Genomic DNA, 20,880 nt, shown 5'->3' on the forward strand with positions numbered 1-20,880 from the left:
ACACAGGGCACAATGTGTCACATGCTGGGAACGTGTCCTTTAAGGCTCTCCTCACTCAAGTAGTGACAAAAAAATACATGGAGAATGTTCATGCATAAAACGTAATGTCCGACAACATGAGAACCTCATGGAGAACATGGAATAAAAAGCAGCAGACGCCTACTTCTAGCAATACAAAGATGGCAGGAAGCCTGGGTGGAGACAGTTTACAGTCTACTCCTCAAGGAATTTCCCAGTGACTGAAAAGTAGAGGAAAAGTTAGGTAAGTATTTTAAAAACAGAAGGAAAAGTGACCGGTGCAGACTGACTGGTTTCTATTACCTGACTAAGTGGTCATCAGAACAAGGAGGGTTAATTCTGCACTACTCCGTCAGCAGTGTCTGGCTACACAGCAACTTGTAGTCGTGTAACATAAGACCGCAATATTGTGCTACTACATCACACCCAAAAGTGACCGTAGCTGCACGGACTGAAATCCTAAATCGGCTGTACTTCTGCGCGACCATATAAATCACCAGGAGGAGTGACCGCCAGCACAACATTTACATGGCCACAAGTCGCCACGTAGCCAAGACATGTTGCCAAATCCGGTACAGAGATCCAGTAGAGGATCTCAATACCAGAATTAAACAGCTTTCTGAACATCAGAAAGGAAAAAATGGATCCGTGACTAAACACACTGAAAGTCAATGTAAAAAAAAAACACGGATCTGTCACCATTGACTTACATTGTTTTCAGTGCCGAATCCTTTTTCCGCCGTTTTCATGACCGGACACTAAACTGCAGCTTGTAGCGGTTTTCTGTCCTCTCACAAAATAGAATGCTGCCGGTATGGAAGACATGATGCCTCCTCAACAGATCTCTACATTCAGAATTCATGAGGACTAAACGGAAACGTTTTTTTCCTGGTGTCAAGATCTTCTGCCGGATCTTAATACCGGAAAAACAATGCAAGTGTGAAAGTAGCCTAAAGGATCAAGCGCCACTGAAAAAGTAGCTCTTCCCAGGCTACAATAGGATCGCAGTACAAGAACATTAAGATACAAGAATTTTTAGTACTTTTACTAGCTGGAAAAAAAATAAAATGAATACACCTCAAAAAAGAAATTACACTGACAAATTCACCTTTCATTCAGTTCCCACAGTCTTAGGAACACAATTACTACTGCGAGGGGTGGGGAAGAGAGTATAATTATTGGAGCGCCCTGGGCTGCAATAAACCTCTCTCTGACCCTAAACTGCAGAAACCCTTCTACTTAATAGGCCACAAGCCCCACTAAAGGGAATGCGCGAGATGCGCTCATACTGCTGTGCATGCATATTTCCGACACAGAGCAGAACTCAAACTTGTTTGGCCGCTTTGTAGATTCGCTTGCAACAAATATGGATCTTCTAGGAGTGTAGCCCTCCGACTAAAGCATTGCTCTGTCTACACCACATTCCCCACATATACAACCATCCTGGTCAATACTTGTGAATTACTTCTGCCCCAACACTGAGCTGGTGGCATCCCGATGTAGGCAATGACTTACATGTAATGTAATAGTCCTGGTTTTTTCGGAACTCTAGGCCCATGTAGTTTGGACTAAATTCCTGGAACTTGATGGTGAAACGAAATTCCTTCTCAGGTTGGTTGCAGGTGACCAAGACATTGGGATCCATAACTGTACTGCATGACTCTGCCTGATCCTTGCGCACCATGTACAATTTATAATGTTCATAAGGCTGTGATGGCTCCCCCTTGGGGCAAATAATGTCCAAACGGTCACCAATCTCTGGGTATAAAATCAAGCCTTTTCCAGGTAGAAACCTGCAAGAAACAAAAGCTGACATTAGAAATTCATCTTGATGGCAGTTTCTTCATCAGCCACCCTGTAAGTTCCATCAGTTACCACACCTTCAGACATTTCCCACATACATCACACCTTTCGTCCTGCATTTTCATTACATGTCTCGCCACCCAACCTTCAGCCTCCTGAAACACATGGGTTTCCTTTCATGAAGGCACATGAAGGAAGGTGCAGAGTGAAGAAACATCCAAGCTGAGATCAAATACATAATGGAAACATCAAGTGCCTGCAGCAAGGAAGTAGGAGCAGGGAGCACAGAAGCCAAGCCACTGCTGGAGTGTAAGACAGGGTTTGGCATTTGGATATCGCCCAACATGAACAAAACCTGTGGAGAGACTGGGTGTGTGTGCGCCGCAGGCTTCCAGGCAGCTGGCATCGCACTGAAAGTATTAGTGAGACACCCCTGTGCTGCTCCAAGTAGGTCAGGTGAGGATGGCCATACATCTGCCTACAGACACGTGTCCCATCTTCCCAGTACACATTTACACCAAGCTCTCCATGTGTAATGGGTGGGGAGAGGGGAGTAGGAGGCAGTCGCACTTCCAGTGGCTTCTTATCTCACCAACATCGGACATGTTGAAGTTCTAAAGCTCTTCCATCAACGGGAGAGTCAGAAGACCCCATACACATTAGATGGTTGGCCAATCTGCTGGGTCTGGCAGATATATAGACCTACCGTGTATGGCCAGTTTAAGGTTGGATATATATTATACCAGTTATTGGCCTCTCCTTCCTGCACAGCCCATAAACTGGATAGAGAGAAAGTCACAACCTGATGTGAGAAATTAACAGGGAATAAAAGAACATTTTAGAAAAGAATGAGGAAACGAGTGTGGAGTCTCAGGTGGCCAAGCCTATATGTTCAGACAAGTACACGTGTGAATCACTGAAGGCGGTCTGAACCCCCAGGCTGTTCCACGCAGGAGAACAGCCCAGTAACTGGTACACCTGTAAGGAACCTCCAAGAATTTACTACACTTCATATGCCCAGGAGGAGCATTATTATCCAAAATACCTCTGAAAATGCACAGCCATAATGAAGTTTAAAGGGAGTCACCAGCGACCTCCCTATCTAATCACATAGCTGTGATTCACCTGATTAAAATGTTGTTTTTCTTTGTTGATTCAAAGCTCCGTTGTGGAGTTATGGTACTTTTTAATATGCAAATTAGACCAATGAGGGAGTCACCATTGCTCTTGTTGCACCCAACCTCCCATCCATTGTGACCAGCCCCTCCCTGGCTGTTTGCCTCTGTCTGGCCCTGTCAATCAAAGAGGGAGTCTATGCAAACAGTTGGATAGTGAGGTCTCCAGTGACATTCCCTTTAAGGCCAAGGTTATGCATTAATGCCCCAGGGGCACTGCCATCAATGATTGAGGCATGCTCAACTAATGGAGCAAACATGAGATTAGGGAGAAGTCTTTCATTATCCAACTCCTGTAACTAACAGTAAATCAATATATAGAGCAAACAATAGGAAGCGGATTGATATGGGTGGCACTTACCGGAAGAATAGACCTGGGATTGATGGGACCATACAGGGCCGTGTACACTGCATTTTTTCCAGCAAAATTTTGGCACGCTTGCAGCTTTAAACCGCCACTCAGCAATATTCTACTGTGCTGCCTCACACTGAAAACAGCGGGAGGCAGAAATAATGCGGCCCACAGTGGAATTTCGTCCACGCTAAATTCTGCCGGAAAAAAAAGCTGGTGTGAACAGCCCTGTAAGATCTCATGCACACGATCGTTGTGTGTTTTGCGGGCCGCAAATTGCGGATCCGCAAAACACAGATGGCGTTAGTTTGCGTTTCGCAAATTGCGGAACTGCGCGGACAGCCATTGATATAACTGCCTATTCTTGTCCGCAAAACTGACAATAGGACAGGTTATATTTTTTTTTTTGCGGACCACGGAACGGCGCAACGAATGCGGACAGCACACGGAGTGCTGTACGCATCTTCTGCAGCCCAATTGAAATGAATGGGTCCGCATCCAAACCGCAAAAACTGCGGCTCCGATGCGGACCAAAACAGTCGTGTGAATGAGGCCTAACACTAATGGGAGCTTCTAGGTCAGGCATCCTCAAACTGCGGCCCTCCAGCTGTTGCAAAACTACAACTCCCAGCATGCCTGAACAGCCTACAGGTATCAGCCTACAGCAGGGCATTGTGGGAGTTGTAGTTTTACAACAGCTGGAGGGCCGCAGTTTGAGGATGCCTGTTCTAGGTATACAAAGAAATCCTGATGAGAGTAGGAGAAAATATCTACGTTTCTGTGCAGACAGCTGTACCCAGACATCAGCATGTATGTCTGCCTTATGGACACGCTCTTATTTACACCCCAATAAAGACAGGTCTACAAGAAAAAGGGTCTTGCTAAATATTTAACCATATGATTGCCAGAGTCCCCTGGATCCAGCAGAAGCAGTTTCCTGCAGGAGGGAGCCGCCACATGCACATTTCAGACACAGAACTTCCCTTCTCCCATCTGACAACTTCTACAGCAAACACCATCTCCTCCAAGAGACCATGTTCCTTTAGTTTAACATACTGGGGGAATTTATCATTTACAGCATTTTTTGCATCAGTTTTAGACCACTTTGGTTTCTGCGGGTGCATCTATTTGAAATGGTGTACAGCAATACTGATTTTAACGCAAGTGCGATGTGGTTTACGTCTCTATCTTTAAAAGTACGCCTGAAGATTTCCTGGTGGGGAATTGTGACATTTTTGCGACTTGAGTGGCGTAGAAGATAAATGAGGCCAAATTCAGCCTTAAAAGGGAACCAGTCATCAACTTTATGCTGACCTCACTGAGGGCAGCATAAAATAGTGACAGAAATGCTGATTTCAGCGGTGTGTCACTCATGAGCTAAAAGTAAGGCCCCTTTCACACAAGCGAGTTTTCCACGCGGGTGCAATGCGTGACGTGAACGCATAGCACCCGCACAGAATCCTGACCCATTCATTTCAATGAGTCTGTACATGAGCATTTTTTTTTTCACGCATCAGTTCTGCGTTGCGTGAAAAACGCAGCATGTTGTATATTCTGCGTTTTTCACGCAGCCCTAGCCCCATAGAAGTGAAAGTGGCTTCAATGAAAAACACATTGCATCTGGAAGCAAGTGCGGATGCAGTGCGTTTTTCAGATGGTTGCTAAGAGAAGTTGTTTGTAAACCTTCAGTTTTTTTTATCACGCACATGAAAAATGCATCAAAACACATTGCACCCGCGTGGAAATAACTGAACGCAATCGCAGACAAAACTGACTGAACTTGCTTGCAAAATGGTGCGAGTTCCACTGAATGTACCCCGATTGGCTCCGTTTGCAATCCATCACGCTCGTGTGAAAGAGGCAATTGGCCTCTAGATAACTATATGTTTGGAAAACCAAACAACTCAACAGGCCACAAAAGTAGACAATTTGCGCTAGCAGTGACCATCCATCACCTCACATGGATATGAAAATTTGGTGTAACAGAGTGGTCACAATGACCATTTCATATATTGGGCGCCCACCCCACAGCATCCTATGGAACGACCACAAGAGGTTGCTAGATAAACCAATGTTCAACCAGATAAACCAATCAAGAGTATGTTCAAACAAGACAAAAGATGCAAAGCAGAGTCAACTAGCTTAAGGCTGGACATCACAATCTACGACAATTCTGCCCTATACATCAACCAATGAAAGCTGCAGTCTTCAGGGGTATGAAAGTTAATGTTTGAGGTAATTAGCATACAGCAAAGGTCTCAGCCTTTCTGGGCCGATATAAAAGATATATTTCTACACACAAACATATATATTGCAGTCTCCAGGGAAAGACATAAAGCCTCGGCAGGGCGTCCCCCGGCAAATTCAGACACAGAACACAAAGGGCGTCTCACAGGAGCCAGTTAGCTCTGCACATTCCTCTCTCCCCGGTTCCTTGGGAGAGCTATCAGGTGGCAGGCCCCAATTTTCTTATTGTTCAGGGAGGTGTTTTCTGATGGGAAAGGTGAAGAGGGGATTTGTGAGGTCTGAAAAATGATCCCTTCGAGTTGGGTAAACAAGAAATGCTTTGTTTATAGGCCGGATTCACAAGCGGTGTGATAAATGCGTGTTTAATGTGTGCATGTTGACATGCGTGGACCTGCGCGCAAAACACGGAGAGAAATAAGCCTGCTGACAGCATCCCTAAGGAAGATGAAGGCTCAAGGGTGACGCTGCAATGAAGACATCTACAGATCTGCACGCTCCCATATTGTAGACCACAGCAGACTATTTCACAGCGGAAAGTTCTGCCATGGTTCAGGCCGTCGCTCGTTTCTCCATCTAGTGCCAATGGGAATTAAATAAAAGAAAGTTAGAAGTAAGTTGCCAGGGAAGAACCTCTGCCTGACAAGTTCATGAATATTAAAATGGGAAATCTGCATATCCTTAGGGTCTTTGGCTCCACTGGGGGTGGGAAAGAAATCTGTTGTGTGTGCGCCGGGAGGGGGAGAACAAGGACACCCCCCAGTCTCTGCCTGACAAATCCCTTTCACGTCCCGGCTTGGCTTTTGTTTTAGGATTTCCACGATTGTGCTGGGGTCTCTAAAGCCGTGTTATCTCATTACGTTCCACAGCTCTCAATACCGGTCATTTGCATATGAGAGAGTCTAAACAAGCCCCCCTCTCAAGTCCCCACAACTCCCCTTACCCTCATGAAGTGGGGAAGTTAACGATCAAAGCTGTGTAATGCGGCTTACATTCCTCGCCCATTCAGCCGCATAAAGACTGGCACAGAGGGGGTGGGACTGAGAAGCCAGTTGGCAACAGGGCAAGAGAAGCTGAACAAAGCCCACTAAATCTCGAAGAATTCATAGCGAGCGATCATTCACCGACCCCATCTGCTTCACCTGACTCCACTTCATCAGGTACCAAAAAGAACTTCAGAGACAGTAACAAACAAACCTTACATGCAAACATGAAAAAAATATTTCAGGGGTGAGACTATTGAAAAGGGGGCTTATTACGCAACATTACGCACAAAAAAAAAGGCAATACTTGTGGCATGGAACCCTCTCTCAAACAAAGCCAACCAATAGTTGGTATAGAGATGGTGTCTATCCTTGCACCAGATTTATCATCCAGCATGAGCCCATGATAAATCTGGAGCAGGTCTAGACGACACGTCTAATGGTCCTTTTACACGGAGTGATCATTAGGCCAATTATGGCTCGTTCCCAATAACCGGCCGGCGTTTGCTCATTCTTCAGGTGATCATTTGGTTCCTTCCCGATAATTGCCTGTAACGGCATTACCAGAACTAGTAAACCTGCCCCATTGTTTCTAGTGATATCAAACTAACTCTCTGCCAAAACAGAAAGCCATAGAATTCCCCTACTCAATCATGACCATATAATAGAAGGGCATGGAGCTTTGTAATAATGAACAATACATTTTATATTGTCCATAGGAGCCAAGTCCCACAGAAATTTGCCAAGGATGTATACAGACAGATGGGTGCAGTTGAATATAAAAAAGGCAAAATGCATTTTTGCTGAGCATTTACTTAGTTTTTTAATAAATGAAACCTGTTAAACAAATGTGTTTCACGTATAAAAACCTCATGAGACTTTTCTATGCTGTTTTAACCTCATTGTGTGAATACACCCCAATATAGTGCATACACTCCTGGGATGCATGCTACAGATTTCTGTTGAAGGTCGCATTGCCTCTGCTACTAAAAAAAAAAAAAAAAAAAAAGAGACATATATAAATAAATAAATATACAGTTGTGTTCAAAATATCATATCACTAACCTGATAAATCACTTTTTGGTAGAAATGTTATTTCTACATGGCAAATAATTTACTAGCAGGTGTAGTAGAGTAATAGAAATCCAACAGACCCAACAGTCATGACATGCATGCTGCTGATTCTCTGTAATTTAATCACTTATTGAAGGGGGCATGTTCAAAATAATAGCAGTGTGGAGTTCAATGAGTGAGGTCATTCATTCTTTGAAAAACAGGTGGCAATTATTGCCCTTATTTAAGGAAGAAAGGCAGAAAATGTTGTACATGCTGGTTACAGTACATTTCTCTCTGAAATTCGGAGGAAAATGGGTCGTTCCAGACATTGTTCAGAAGAACAGCGTACAGTACCTTGATTAAAAAGTTGATTGGAGAGGGGAAAACAAAGTCCAGAAAATGATAGGCTGCTCAGCTAAAATGATGGCAACCAAAACCTGAAAGACGTGGAAGAAAGCGAAAAACTACTATTCAAATAGATAGAATAGCCAAAATGGCAAGGACTCAGCCAACAATCAGCTCCAGGAAGATCAAAGACACAGCTTTTTTTTTTTTGAACAGTCTAATATTCACTTTTCTTTAATTTGTTTAGATATATTTTTCTTCATGTTTTGATGTGGAATAGAATGTGTAGTGTTCCCAATGCATTTGAGTGTATGGAAATAAAAGCTATTAGAAGGATTTTGAGCTTTATTCACTTTTTTTTAAAACATACTGCAATTTTGAACACAACTGTATATATAGATTAGGGTGGTCTGACCGGCTTGTAAAGCCTACAGCAATCTGATTATCCCCCGAATATGTAGGAACTGGAGAAGCACCAGCAAACAGTTAACATAATTCAACATTGCCTGAAATTACAAAAATATTCAAATCCTGCCCCTGAATTTCCCCAGCAGTAATACCATTGTTGATTATCCCCACGAGTGTAAAATCACCAAGCGGAACATTAAAACAAAGGAAACGCCACAGATCCTACAATCAATGTATTTAGTAACGCAGCCTCTAATTCCTCGGGGCCACACTGTATGGTAGAATATGCAACTAAATTACAACTATGCAAAAATACCACTTGACTGTGCCACATCTAATCCTTTGTTTCAAGAATCCCTCTCCACCCTGGATACAGGAGAAGTAAAAATAGGGAGTAATTTGGGCACGACAGTGCAGAATCCTGAGACTACCACATTTCTAAAAGATCCTTTATACACTGTTCAGTGTTTTTTTGCAGGTATAAAATGCCATGAAGTTCTATGTCCGTTGTCTGGCGTACAGTCCCAAATTGTGCTGCAAGTCCCGTTTTGAGCTAAAATTTGTGACTCCCTTTTCCACCACACTTGCTACTTTTGGAAATGGTGAGCAGGGCACGGGAGGGAACGCCATGGCCTGACATATTGGGCAATGTGTGGGCCAGAAAATTGGCGCAAGTTACACTGGAAATCTACAACAGCGTCTTCTGGCATAGACTCCATTATGTGGCACATGGACCTCCCGAAGATGTGCCAGATTTATGATTAAGAGGCATGACTCCTAATTTTGTCGCATAGTACACCATTATTTTAATTCATACTGGCATAACAGATGCCAATTTTAAAAAATTCCAACCCAATGATTTAAAGAGGACCTTTCACTAGAATAAAACATCTAAACTGACTATACAGACGTGTAGAGCGGCGCCCAGGGATCCCCCTGCACTTACTGTTATCCCCGGGCGCCGCTCCGTTCTCCGGTATAGCCTCCGGTATCTTCATAGTTAGGCTCCACCCAGGGGAAACTGACGGCGTCTCATTCTCCCATGCTGTAGCGCTGGCCAATCGCAGCGCTCCGCTCATAGCCGGAGAGTTTTTTTTTTCTCTCAGGCTATGAGCGGAGCGCTGCGATTGGCCAGCACTACAGCATGGGAGAAAGACGCCGTCAGTTTCCCCTGGGTGGAGCCTAACTATGAAGATACCGGAGGCTATAACCGGAGAACGGAGCGGCGCCCAGGTATAACAGTAAGTGCAGGGAGATCCCTGGGCGCCGCTCTACACGTCTGTATAGTCAGTTTAGATGTTTTATTCTAGTGAAAGGTCCTCTAAGTCTTTTAGTCGTGTTTTTATCTTGTTACATTTGTTTTTTCTGGCACTTTTCTTATTCAATGCCCAGTGGAAAATCTCCAGAAAAAAAAAAGGCAATCCTACTAGTGCACGCTGCACTCTGAAGGCAAAAATAAAAACTAAAAAATTACCAAAAAGAAAAATATTGTTGTGCGTTTTATATTTCACTATAGACTTGAAATATTAGGCTACTTTCACACTGGCGTTTCTGGGTCTGTTTGTGACATCCGTTTCAGGGCTCTCACAAGCAGCCCAAAATGGATCAGTTCAGCTCCAATGCATTCTGAATGGATAAGGATCCGTTCAGAATGCATCAATTTGGCTGCGTTTGGTGTCCGTTGCGCTTTTGAGGCGGACACTTAAACGCAGCTTGCAGCGTTTGTGTCTGCCTGGCGATGCGGAGCCAAATGGATCAGTCCTGACTTACAATGTAAGTGAATGGGGACGGATCCGTTTTCACTGACAATATGGTGCAATTGAAAACGGATCCGTCCCCCATTGACTTTCAATGTAAGTCAGGACGGATCCGTTTTGACAAACTTTTTTTTTAATGAATAATGCAAACGGATCCGTTATGAACAGATACAAGCGTTTGCATTATCGGTGCGGATCCGTCTGTGCAGATACAAGACGGATCCGCACCGAACGCAGGTGTGAAAGTAGCCTTCGACAGCATAAAAAATAAAACTAAATAAAAAAAGCAGGTAACAAGTAATGGCTGTTTTTTTTTTTTTTAAGAAAAAAGTATGAATAGCAACACAGCTCCTGGAACTATTCTTTACTAATCCATTAAAATTGTATAGGTCGTCTTTTCAGATCCCCTATGTGCCGCCTGGACAAATCCCTGTAACCAGTTGGCCAACATGCCACGAAAAATGTTACCCAAGGCAGAGTTCACACAAAATTTTAGCTTCCCAGCTTTCCGATATGTCAGAACAGGAAAAACAAGAAAAAAAAAAAAAAGGATGTTATTTTGAGCCTCAGCTATGCACAGACAGCATCAGTTTGCACAAAAAATAACTGATCCGTCTTTTTTGAGCATCAGTTATGATCAGTTTACGTTACTTCTGTAGTCAGGAATCCGTTATTTTTGATGGGAGAAAAAGCATGCAGAACTTTGCTGGGTTCACATGTGCGGTGTGAACTCCGGCACTGTAATCCAGTTACTGTACCCGGCGTACATACTAACAGGGACAAAAAAATAAAAAGCTACATGCATCATTTGTTGTTCGGTTCAAAGTCTGCATGTATGCCAGAAAGCGGCCCGATTACTGCGAGATCCCATTACAGTGAATGGGGATCCGGTGGTCCATGGTGGTATCCGGCTATGTGAACCCAGCCTAAGTGATCTCTGAAGGAAGAGACGCAAAAAAAAAGTTACTCCGTGTGCATTCCGTATGTCCGTATTTTCGTTTTGCAAAATAGAACATGTCTTATTGTTCGCATTACGAACAAGGATAGTACAGTTCTATGAAGGGCCAGCTGTTCCGTTCAGCAAAATACAGAATGTACACGGATGTCATCTGTATGTTTTGCGGATCAGTTTTTAGCGAACCGCAAAACACATGCGGTGTGCATAAGGCCTGAGAGTTCTAAATAAAGATACACATAGTCTCTCTGATCAAAAGGTCACTTTCACACATCAGTATCTGGTCAGTATTTTTCAGCAGTATTAGTAAGCCAAAACCAGGAATGGGTCCAAAACAGAAATGAAGCACAGATATTTCCATTAGAGTTTCTCTGGAGGCTCCCGGTTTTGGATTACAAATAGTAAGACAAAATACTGACCATATGACTGTGGCCTAAAACTGAGTTCATAAACTATAGTCCGCTAGGAAAGCAGAGGACATGTTTTTAGTGCTAAAAAAAGCTACTGTAGAAAGGCGGGGAGAAGGAGAAAAAGCATCATTAAATGGTTTAATGAGCTTTGTGAAGACAGGACGCAGCCTGTGCAAGGTGTGCCAGGCATGCACTATTTCCATCAACTAAAAAGGTATTTAAAAAGGAGAATACCTAAGCATAATGGCATACACAAGATGCCCTCTTCTGCAGACAGACGCCGAGACATAAAACGAGGGTCTAATTCTGACACAATTGTCTACAAACAAGTGCAGGGCAGCTCCTAACACATTTTACGAGATTGTTATGTTGTAGAGGAATTAACTGTTCACCATCAGCATTCCCCACTGTCAAAAATGCTTCGTTTAATGGGAATCACCAAGACGCTGCACAAACAGCCACTACCCTTTAACAGGGTTATGTGCATTAGACGTTGTCTTTACAAATTCCCAGTTAGGGTATGCAAGTTTAAGATAATGGGGCCCTTGCCTGGAAGGCTCCTTTACTAGCCATAGGGGAGAGACTCCTAAAATACCCATTATGATAGCTCATACTTCTCCACCATCATCACCACAGAACCACTCTTGCACGTGTTCTTCATGTGAGGACTCCTCCACAACATATGGATGCTTAGGAGGTAGGAGAGCCCCATTTTTGGTTACCATTGTTGGTGTGGCACAGGGCTATTGTAGAACAGGTTTAGGGGTGTGCAACGTATTTGCCAAATTGGGTCCCCCACTGTATTTAGAGAAGGGCACTCTGAAGGAACGTGCTGCCCCTGAGCACAAGGCCGGTACTTCGAAGAGGCGGCTAACCTGCTTTTTAGAGAAAAAAATTAAATAAAATATACAAAACTATTTGCAACCTTTGTTTACAGGTTACCTTTAATATTTTTTTTTTAATAATGACTGCTTTCATTTCTTGAGCTTACCGTAAATAACCACGATACCCTGCATGGCAATACACATGCTAGAGCAGTTATGTCCCAGGGTACCCTCGAGTAGACCACCTACAGCACTGCATAGGTTAATGAAAGGGAAGAGCTCACCTAATGAGTCCAGGGCTGAATTACGTAATACTGATCATGTTCAAGGGGTGACCTGCTAAAACAGAGCTCCGCTATAGAAACTGGGGCATAAAAGATCTAGAATAAGAGTGGACACTGGATGCACACATAATGTGGCGGAGGTACACGGCCAGGGCGGAGAGCATCTTTGCTGTGAGAACCAAACCCCATCCCTGCCAATTAAAAAAACTCCACCCAGAGGCCAGTATGGGGGAAATGAACGAGCCTATATACTTGAGACAAGTATAGCTCTATTGTCTGAGGTTAAAGGGTGACTCTTAATGGACTGTCCAGGACAAGGGACAGGCAGAGCTCTTTGTGCCTCCATTCCTTCTGCTTATTCACGGGGCTCCCCCCTTACAGACACACTTAAGCTCTCTTCTGTTTCACACACCGGCCTCTATTGATGTGCTTTCCACACTCCCACTTTCTGGTCTCTAAATGGATTTACAAGATGCACCAGTGAGGCAGAAAGCAGTTTCTATAGCAACCTTTGCTCCTTCACCCCCTACTCTACCCGCTTTCCCCCCTCTCCCAACATCTCCACATGTCTTCCTGATCAGTAGCTTCTCACCTCAGAGTTGAGAAGGGATGAGAAATATACAAACACCTCCCACAGAAAAGCCTCTCCTGACGCCAGAGCCGAGCAGAAACCAGCTGCAAAATCCCCTCACACTAGCCAACTGGGAGACCTCTGCAAGCCCAGGTGTACGTGAAATGCATCTACTGAGGGACCAGGTTACATCTCATGGTCCATTAAATAGAAAACTGGAGAGAACAGCCCTCCTTGCCCGCAAGAAATAAGCCTCCATGTAGACAATGGATGGATGAACAGTACTGATAATAGGAAATGGTCATAGAATCATCTAATATACGGTACTATGCTACAGACGAGTATAAATTGAAAGATTAATAAACTGCCCGAAATTCTGCCCACAAGGTGTTAAATGTAACAAGTTGAAAGGGTTAAGGCCCAGTAGGCCCCATTTTTCTGTCAGAATCTCCTGCCTGCATCAGACAACAGACCTTGAGGTTCATTGTCTCTTTTCCTGTGCCAATTAAAAGTCGGGCCTGTCAGTCACATCGTTCAGGGCTTTTTTGTTCCTTTACTGTCATTTCCTGTCAAGTAAACTTCTTTCTGCCCCTGTCTACCGCCTTCTATGCAATGAAAAGAACGTAGCGGCCCACCCTCTTACCTCATTCCCTGCATGAGAGATGAAGTCCCGCAGTGAGGGAGTGCAAGGCTCCTGGGCGCAAAGGCAATTCCTTTCAATACATTTAGAAACTGCTGCTAGGACCTGTAGGTAGATTACACCAAGCACACCCGATCTAAAGGACAGACGGAAAGCCACAATTTGCCATTTTCATGCACACATTTTCACATGATGGAAATGATAGCCCTCATAAAAATGTAATTATATAGTATTGTACTAACTTCAAGAAGGGAAAAGGAGACCATAAAAAAACACCACATTTCACTCCATGCTCATGCTGGCGTCATGGCTTCTGCTTGTTAAAGGATTTGTGATGGAAAAGATTCATTGCGATTCACCATTAGCCATTAGATGGAATCCTAAGGAAAGTAACCAGCATATAGTCCGAAATACAGGGAAGGACCACGATAATATCTAATAGTCCGTCTCTTCATACTGACCACAGAACTTTGACCAGAAATGTTACTTCTTGACCTTGTTAGCAAACCCATGGAGCAGTATCTAATGTGAGAGGAAAACACCAGAAACCCATGTTCTAGTCCAGTCATTACCAGCAATGAATAACTTGACCTCAGGTTAACAGCTCAGAAACAACCTGACTGCATTTTTCTTGTTCCAAGGTGAAACCTTTACATTCAGATTTTGGAAACAAAAAAAATAAAAATAACCAACAAACCTAATTTATTAAATCAGGGCCTTAAAGAAATTATGTGAATTGCTCAGACCCACAAACTTAAGTTCCAAAACAGGTAGGGAGGAACGACTCATTATGGGACTTTGTCCGTTTGCCTTGACTGTTGGCAAAAAGGTGTGCCAAATTGATCAAAAGTCGTACAATGTTAAATTTGGCGTCTATTTAACTGACTAAAAATGCTACTCTACTTTCCTACACCACCCCCGTACTGAAAAAATTTTGACATTTTTTTTTTATAAATCTAGAGTGAAGCTAATTTACATACCAAACCACACCCACTTTTAAACAGACATTCAAAAGAGTCATGACTGGTGTAAAACGCCAATGTCTGCCTACTTTTACATGTGTGCTACAATCTTCCGGCATAGAATGCAGGGAACCGGATGGACAAATACCTTTCTGTCTGACCAATTCTAGGTATATTTGCCAGGTTCTCTGCCGGACCCCATTATAGTTAATGAGGACGGAGGGGATCGCGGTACCATCCGGCAATGCCACATCTAGAGAACTCCGGCAGGCTGTTCTCTTCCAGAACAATCTGCTGCAGATGTGACACTAGCCTCCCAAATTTTGATGCAGATGTTTTGCGCAAAAATTTGTGAGTCTTGCACACCAGAAGACTGATGTACAGACTTGATACATTCCCCATGGCGTTTATCAGTTGTGTGCCAAACAGAGGTGTACACATTATACTGAGCATTCAACCCTTTCTAGAAAAAAAAAAAATATAAAAAATATCCAGTACCCACAAAGTACTCTTTTCCTCTCAAACAATAAGGGGATTAAAATCCAAATGAATCCTTGTCCCACCTCTCTTTCAAGTTCTTCTTCCTAATTCCTGGCATCTTAATTATATCCTCGCCTCCTGTCCCCCAAAGGAATTCCAGGCAGCCTCGGGCTCCCTCTGTATAATTTGCATCCAATTACTGCAGATTTCTATTCAGAAACTCATTGAGAGTGAGAGGACTCTGAACAAGAGTGACAGGGGGAGGGAGCTAAGCATTATCCACCCCCCCGGTACCCTTCCAATTTCTTTATTTCAAAAAGATGGATAAAGTGCAGGGACCATGACAAATTTCACAAAGCCCCCACCTTCTTCAGTGAGCCTCTCAAGAGAACAAGACAGGGGTTGATGAAAAAGGATCAGGCAAGGGAGGTGCTAGATCCAGGGCAGCTAAGTAGTGTATGGGAGAGTTCATTTGCAAAGCCGCAAAATCTCAAATTAATGGAGCAAGAAGTTAATCACAATCCATGTAACAAGGACTGATTTAGGCAAAGGACCTTAGTTAAAACATATAATCTAACTTTGCAGACATATTGAAGAAAACCAAAGATATCCATCGTTAAGAAAATTATGTATCACTCTGGTAAGTGGTCTGCTGCAACAGCTACCTGCTAAAAAACTGTTGAGGTCACCAGCAAATCAGGCCTCACTGGCAAGAAGCAATGTTCCTCAGCTGCTTCATCTACTAGAAAACTAAGGACCATGAAGATCAAGAGAAGATTTAATATGTGAGACAATAGGTCAGCGAAGCTCTGAGAAACAATATCTTCCCTTGACCTGAATGAAAGCAGCAGCAATAAAGTCATGACCTGTAATAAAAAAAAGATCAATAATGAAACAATTCCCCATAGAAGAGTGTCTACTCCCACCCCATTCTCATTATATCCCTTCAGTATTTTGGAGATTCCAGTTTGTAAGTGTAATGTAATGAACTCCACTGCACATGGAAAATCTTCCTTTAGAAGAATATCATTTATAAGGATCCCTGAGGAAACTAACCCAACAGTAATAACTAAGGCTACATGGGGCCAGTGCTCCACTAGAGAGCATTTTTTCCTTGGCACGCCAGATTATTCTACATCTAAATGTTCTAGATACGTTCCAGTTCCTTCTATGCAAGTTACAGCAAGACAGACAAAACTGAAGGTTACATAGTTGTGGAAATTTCCTTAGTCATGGACGTCCACTATATCACTGACTTGGAATGTATTGTATATTACATGAAGAGCAAGACTAAGATGGAAACATTAGCAAATCAATGAAGAAAATGGCTAAGGGTACTTTCACACTTGCGGCAGGACGGATCCGACAGGCTGTTCACCATGTCGGATTCGTCCTGCGGCTATTTCGCCATGCCGCCGGACCACCGCTCCGTCCCCATTGACTATAATGGGGACGAGGGCGGAGCTCCGGCGCAGCACGGCGAAAGCCGCCGGACTAAAAAACCTGACATGCAGTAATTTTAGTCCGGCAGCCTTTCGCCGTGCACCGCCCCCGTCCCCAATATAGTCAATGGGGATGGAGCGGCGGTCCGGCGAAATAGCCGCAGGACGAATCCGACATGGTGAACAGCCTGTCGGATCCGTCCTGCCGCAAGTGTGAAAGTAGCCTTAAACTATCTGCATTATGTAAAAAACTAGATGGGATGCAAAAAAACATCCCGATGTACAAGCCAAATATATTCAAAAGGCCTCCATCAGGATAGAGAGAGATAGAGAGAGAGATAGATCTTTATCATCACCGTATTAGAGACACCCACTGTATGCCTTAACAGTGGGATAACTCACAGCTATCTTTCGGCGTTATAAAAAGGGAGATCCTCCTGACATATTTCTCCAAAATAGGGCTCTTAAGGTACAGTACAGACCAAAAGTTTGGACACCTTCTCATGCAAAGAGTTTTCTTTATTTTCATGACTATGAAAAATGTAGATTCACACTGAAGGCATCAAAATATGAATTAACACATGTGAAATTATATACATAACAAACAAGTGTGAAACAACTGAAAATATGTCATATTCTAGGTTCTTCAAAAGTAGCCACCTTTTGCTTTGATTACTGCTTTGCACACTCTTGGCATTCTCTTGATGAGCTTCAAGAGGTAGTCCCCTGAAATGGTTTTCACTTCACAGGTGTGCCCTGTCAGGTTTAATAAGTGGGATTTCTTGCCTTATAAATGGGGTTGGGACCATCAGTTGCGTTGAGGAGAAGTCAGGTGGATACACAGCTGATAGTCCTACTGAATAGACTGTTAGAATTTGTATTATGGCAAGAAAAAAGCAGCTAAGTAAAGAAAAACGAGTGGCCATCATTACTTTAAGAAATGAAGGTCAGTCAGTCGAAAAATTGGGAAAACTTCGAAAGTAAGGGCTATTTGACCATTAAGGAGAGTGATTGGGTGCTGCGCCAGATGACCTGGCCCCCACAGTCACCAGACCTGAACCCAATCGAGATGGTTTGGAGTGAGCTGGACCGCAGAGTGAAGGCAAAAGGGCCAACAAGTGCTAAGCATCTCTGGGAACTCCTACAAGACTGTTGGAAGACCATTTCAGGGGACTACCTCTTGAAGCTCATCAAGAGAATGCCAAGAGTGTGCAAAGCAGTAATCAAAGCAAAAGGTGGCTACTTTTGAAGAACCTAGAATATGACATTCAGTTGTTTCACACTTGTTTGTTATGTATATAATTCCACATGTGTTAATTCATATTTTGATGCCTTCATAGTCATGAAAATAAAGAAAACTCTTTGAATGAGAAGGTGTGTCCAAACTTTTGGTCTGACTCTGTACTGTATGTGAAGAGAGCGGTACTTTTGTAGCTTGTCCATTATAAATGTGTATAACTAGTCTCTCTGTTGCACTTTAAGGGGCTGTCCAGGTTTAGAAGGGTTTCTAGCTCCTCCCTGCCCCCCAACTACCCTCCCCTCGCTGGACTGTGGAGATCCACCATTGGGGTCTTGACATCAGTTGACAAGCGGGGACCAGAGCACCAATGTGTGTGTGTGTGTGTGGGGGGGGGGGGTTTTAACGTGTGCTGTTGCATCCAATGACTGGCTGCTGCTATGGTAGCGCCGGCTTTCCCTGACACTGGTCACAACCTAGCCTGATGAAGGGCTTTCTTCTAGCCCGAAATGTTGTATTGTTGTGTACCACCATGTCTGGCTGAAATACACTAATTTGCATATCTACCATTTGGAGTGCTGTCCATTTGCCTAAATTACATGGCTGCTACTGTGGTGACGTGCCGCTTGGGGGACATTTCACCGCTGAGGACAGTCATTGGCTGCAGAAACACACATGACCCCTAAAGTTGACAAGCAGAGACAGAGTCAAGAAAGCAGGGGCTAGCAAAGAAGTGTGTGTGTGTGTGTGTGTGTGTGTTGGGGGGAGGGGGGGGGGGGAAAAACAACTCCTGTTCTCTTCTTTGAATGGAGCACCAGTCACATGTTCGCTGCCGCTCCCCTCAACTTTTTGGAGCTACCAGAGATAAAGCATATCTAAATAAAGCACTTTGCTATCTACAACAGTCTCAGAGCTGAATGAAGCGGCAACAGACGTGCGACTGGTGCTCCATTTTGTGTTAAACTCCTTCGAGCATAAGCTGACAGGACATAACCTGATTAATCACGATCTGTGGGGATCAGTAATCAGTGGAGAAGTCCAGCAGTGTTGGATAGTACTCCAGTCCCACGGCTGGGAAAATGGAGTATTACGCAGATTACTTGAAATCTTTAAGATGACAATTTTGTGTATGGATGTTAGGTATTTCAGAAAAAGATGCTCTCTTAGTACTACACTGTCTAACAGATAAAGCTGGCATCACACATTAGATGTACAGGGTGGGCCATTTATATGGATACACCTTAATAAAATGGGAATGGTTGGTGATATTAAACTTCCTGTTTGTGGCACATTAGTATATGTGAGGGGGGAAACTTTTCAAGATGGGTGGTGACCATGGCGGCCATTTTGAATCCAACTTTTGTTTTTTCAATAGGAAGAGGGTCATGTGACACAAACTTATTGGGAATTTCACACGAAAAACAATGGTGTGCTTGGTTTTAACGTAACTTTATTCTTTCATGAGTTATTTACAAGTTTCTGACCACTTATAAAATGTGTTCAATGTGCTGCCCATTGTGTTGGATTGTCAATGCAACCCTCTTCTCCCACTCTTCACACACTGATAGCAACACCGCAGGAGAAATGCTAGCACAGGCTTCCAGTATCCGTAGTTTCAGGTGCTGCACATCTCGTATCATCTGAAGGCAATCGTCTATGCTGTGAAGATACGAGATGTGCAGCACCTGAAACTACGGATACTGGAAGCCTGTGCTAGCATTTCTCCTGCATTGTTGCTATCAGTGTGTGAAGAGTGGGAGAAGAGGGTTGCATTGACAATCCAACACAATGGGCAGCACATTGAACACATTTTATAAGTGGTCAGAAACTTGTAAATAACTCATGAAAGAATAAATTTACATTAAAACCAAGCACACCATTGTTTTTCGTATGAAATTCCCAATAAGTTTGATGTGTCACATGACCCTCTTCCTATTGAAAAAACAAAAGTTGGATTCAAAATGGCAGACTTCAAAAAGTTTCCCCCCTCACATATACTAATGTGCCACAAACAGGAAGTTAATATCACCAACCATTCCCATTTTATTAAGGTGTATCCATATAAATGGCCCACCCTGTATGTTGGTGTAACCCATTGATTTTGGCAGGACCAGACAAATATCAAATGACGATGGGAGTCTCATCGGGGGAAGAGTTGGGAGAGGTCAAGGAGATAAAGGTTAGCCAATTTCAATGGCCCGATCCTTTTGTTCTTAGAGGACCTGTCACCACAAAATGCAGTGCTATCTGACAGCACCGTCTTATAGAGCAGGAGGCGCTGAGCAGATTCATACAGAGTTTTGTGGGAAAAGATTCAGTAAAACTTGTTATTTATATATTTCTATCTTTGTCTCTTTGCACCTCCTGCGAACAGCTATCAGTACAGGAGGGAGGAGATGTCAGTGATTGTTACCATTGTGTGTATAAAGGGTGCATTAGACACCCTGATGCCACAGACTATTGTCGGAAGGGAAGCATGTGTGCATAAGAGATTGCCATCAGGCACCCCTGATGAGCACCTGTTTGAGGAGGGTGTGGTCTGAGTCGTCCATTGGATTGCGGCTGTGCTTGGTATTGAGGCTCAGCCTCGTTCACTTGAATGGGACCGAGCTGTGCATTAGGCCATGCGACCAATGAACGTGATGTCTAAGGGCTAATGCACACAAACGCATTTTCATGAGAGTCCATTTCGTTGTTGTTTTTTTTTAGGACCATATACGGAACCATTTAAATTGGTCCACAAAAAAAACAGAAGGTATTCCACGTGCATTCCGTTTCTGTATGTTCGTTCCGCAAAAAAAAACAAAACAAAAAAAAAAACATGCCCTATTGTCTGCATTACGGACAAGGACAGTACTGTTCTATTAGGGGCCAGCTGTTCCGTTTTGCAAAACACAGAATGCACACGGATATCATCCGTATTTTTGCAGATCA

The 20,880-nt window shown here is 43.5% G+C and overlaps 1 protein-coding gene across 1 annotated transcript in view; it reads right to left on the reverse strand.

Annotated features, from left to right (window-relative positions):
- The window catches only part of EFNB1 (ephrin B1), a 54,206-nt gene that overhangs the window by 12,383 nt on the left and 20,943 nt on the right, over positions 1-20,880 (reverse strand). Inside the window, exon 2 of the mRNA XM_040406249.1 lies at positions 1,534-1,811. Within this exon, the coding sequence (XP_040262183.1) occupies positions 1,534-1,811 (278 nt within the window). The remainder of the gene's footprint in view (positions 1-1,533; positions 1,812-20,880) is intronic.

Source organism: Bufo bufo, chromosome 8 (assembly GCF_905171765.1).
Source record: "Bufo bufo chromosome 8, aBufBuf1.1, whole genome shotgun sequence".
Lineage (NCBI taxonomy): Eukaryota > Metazoa > Chordata > Amphibia > Anura > Bufonidae > Bufo > Bufo bufo.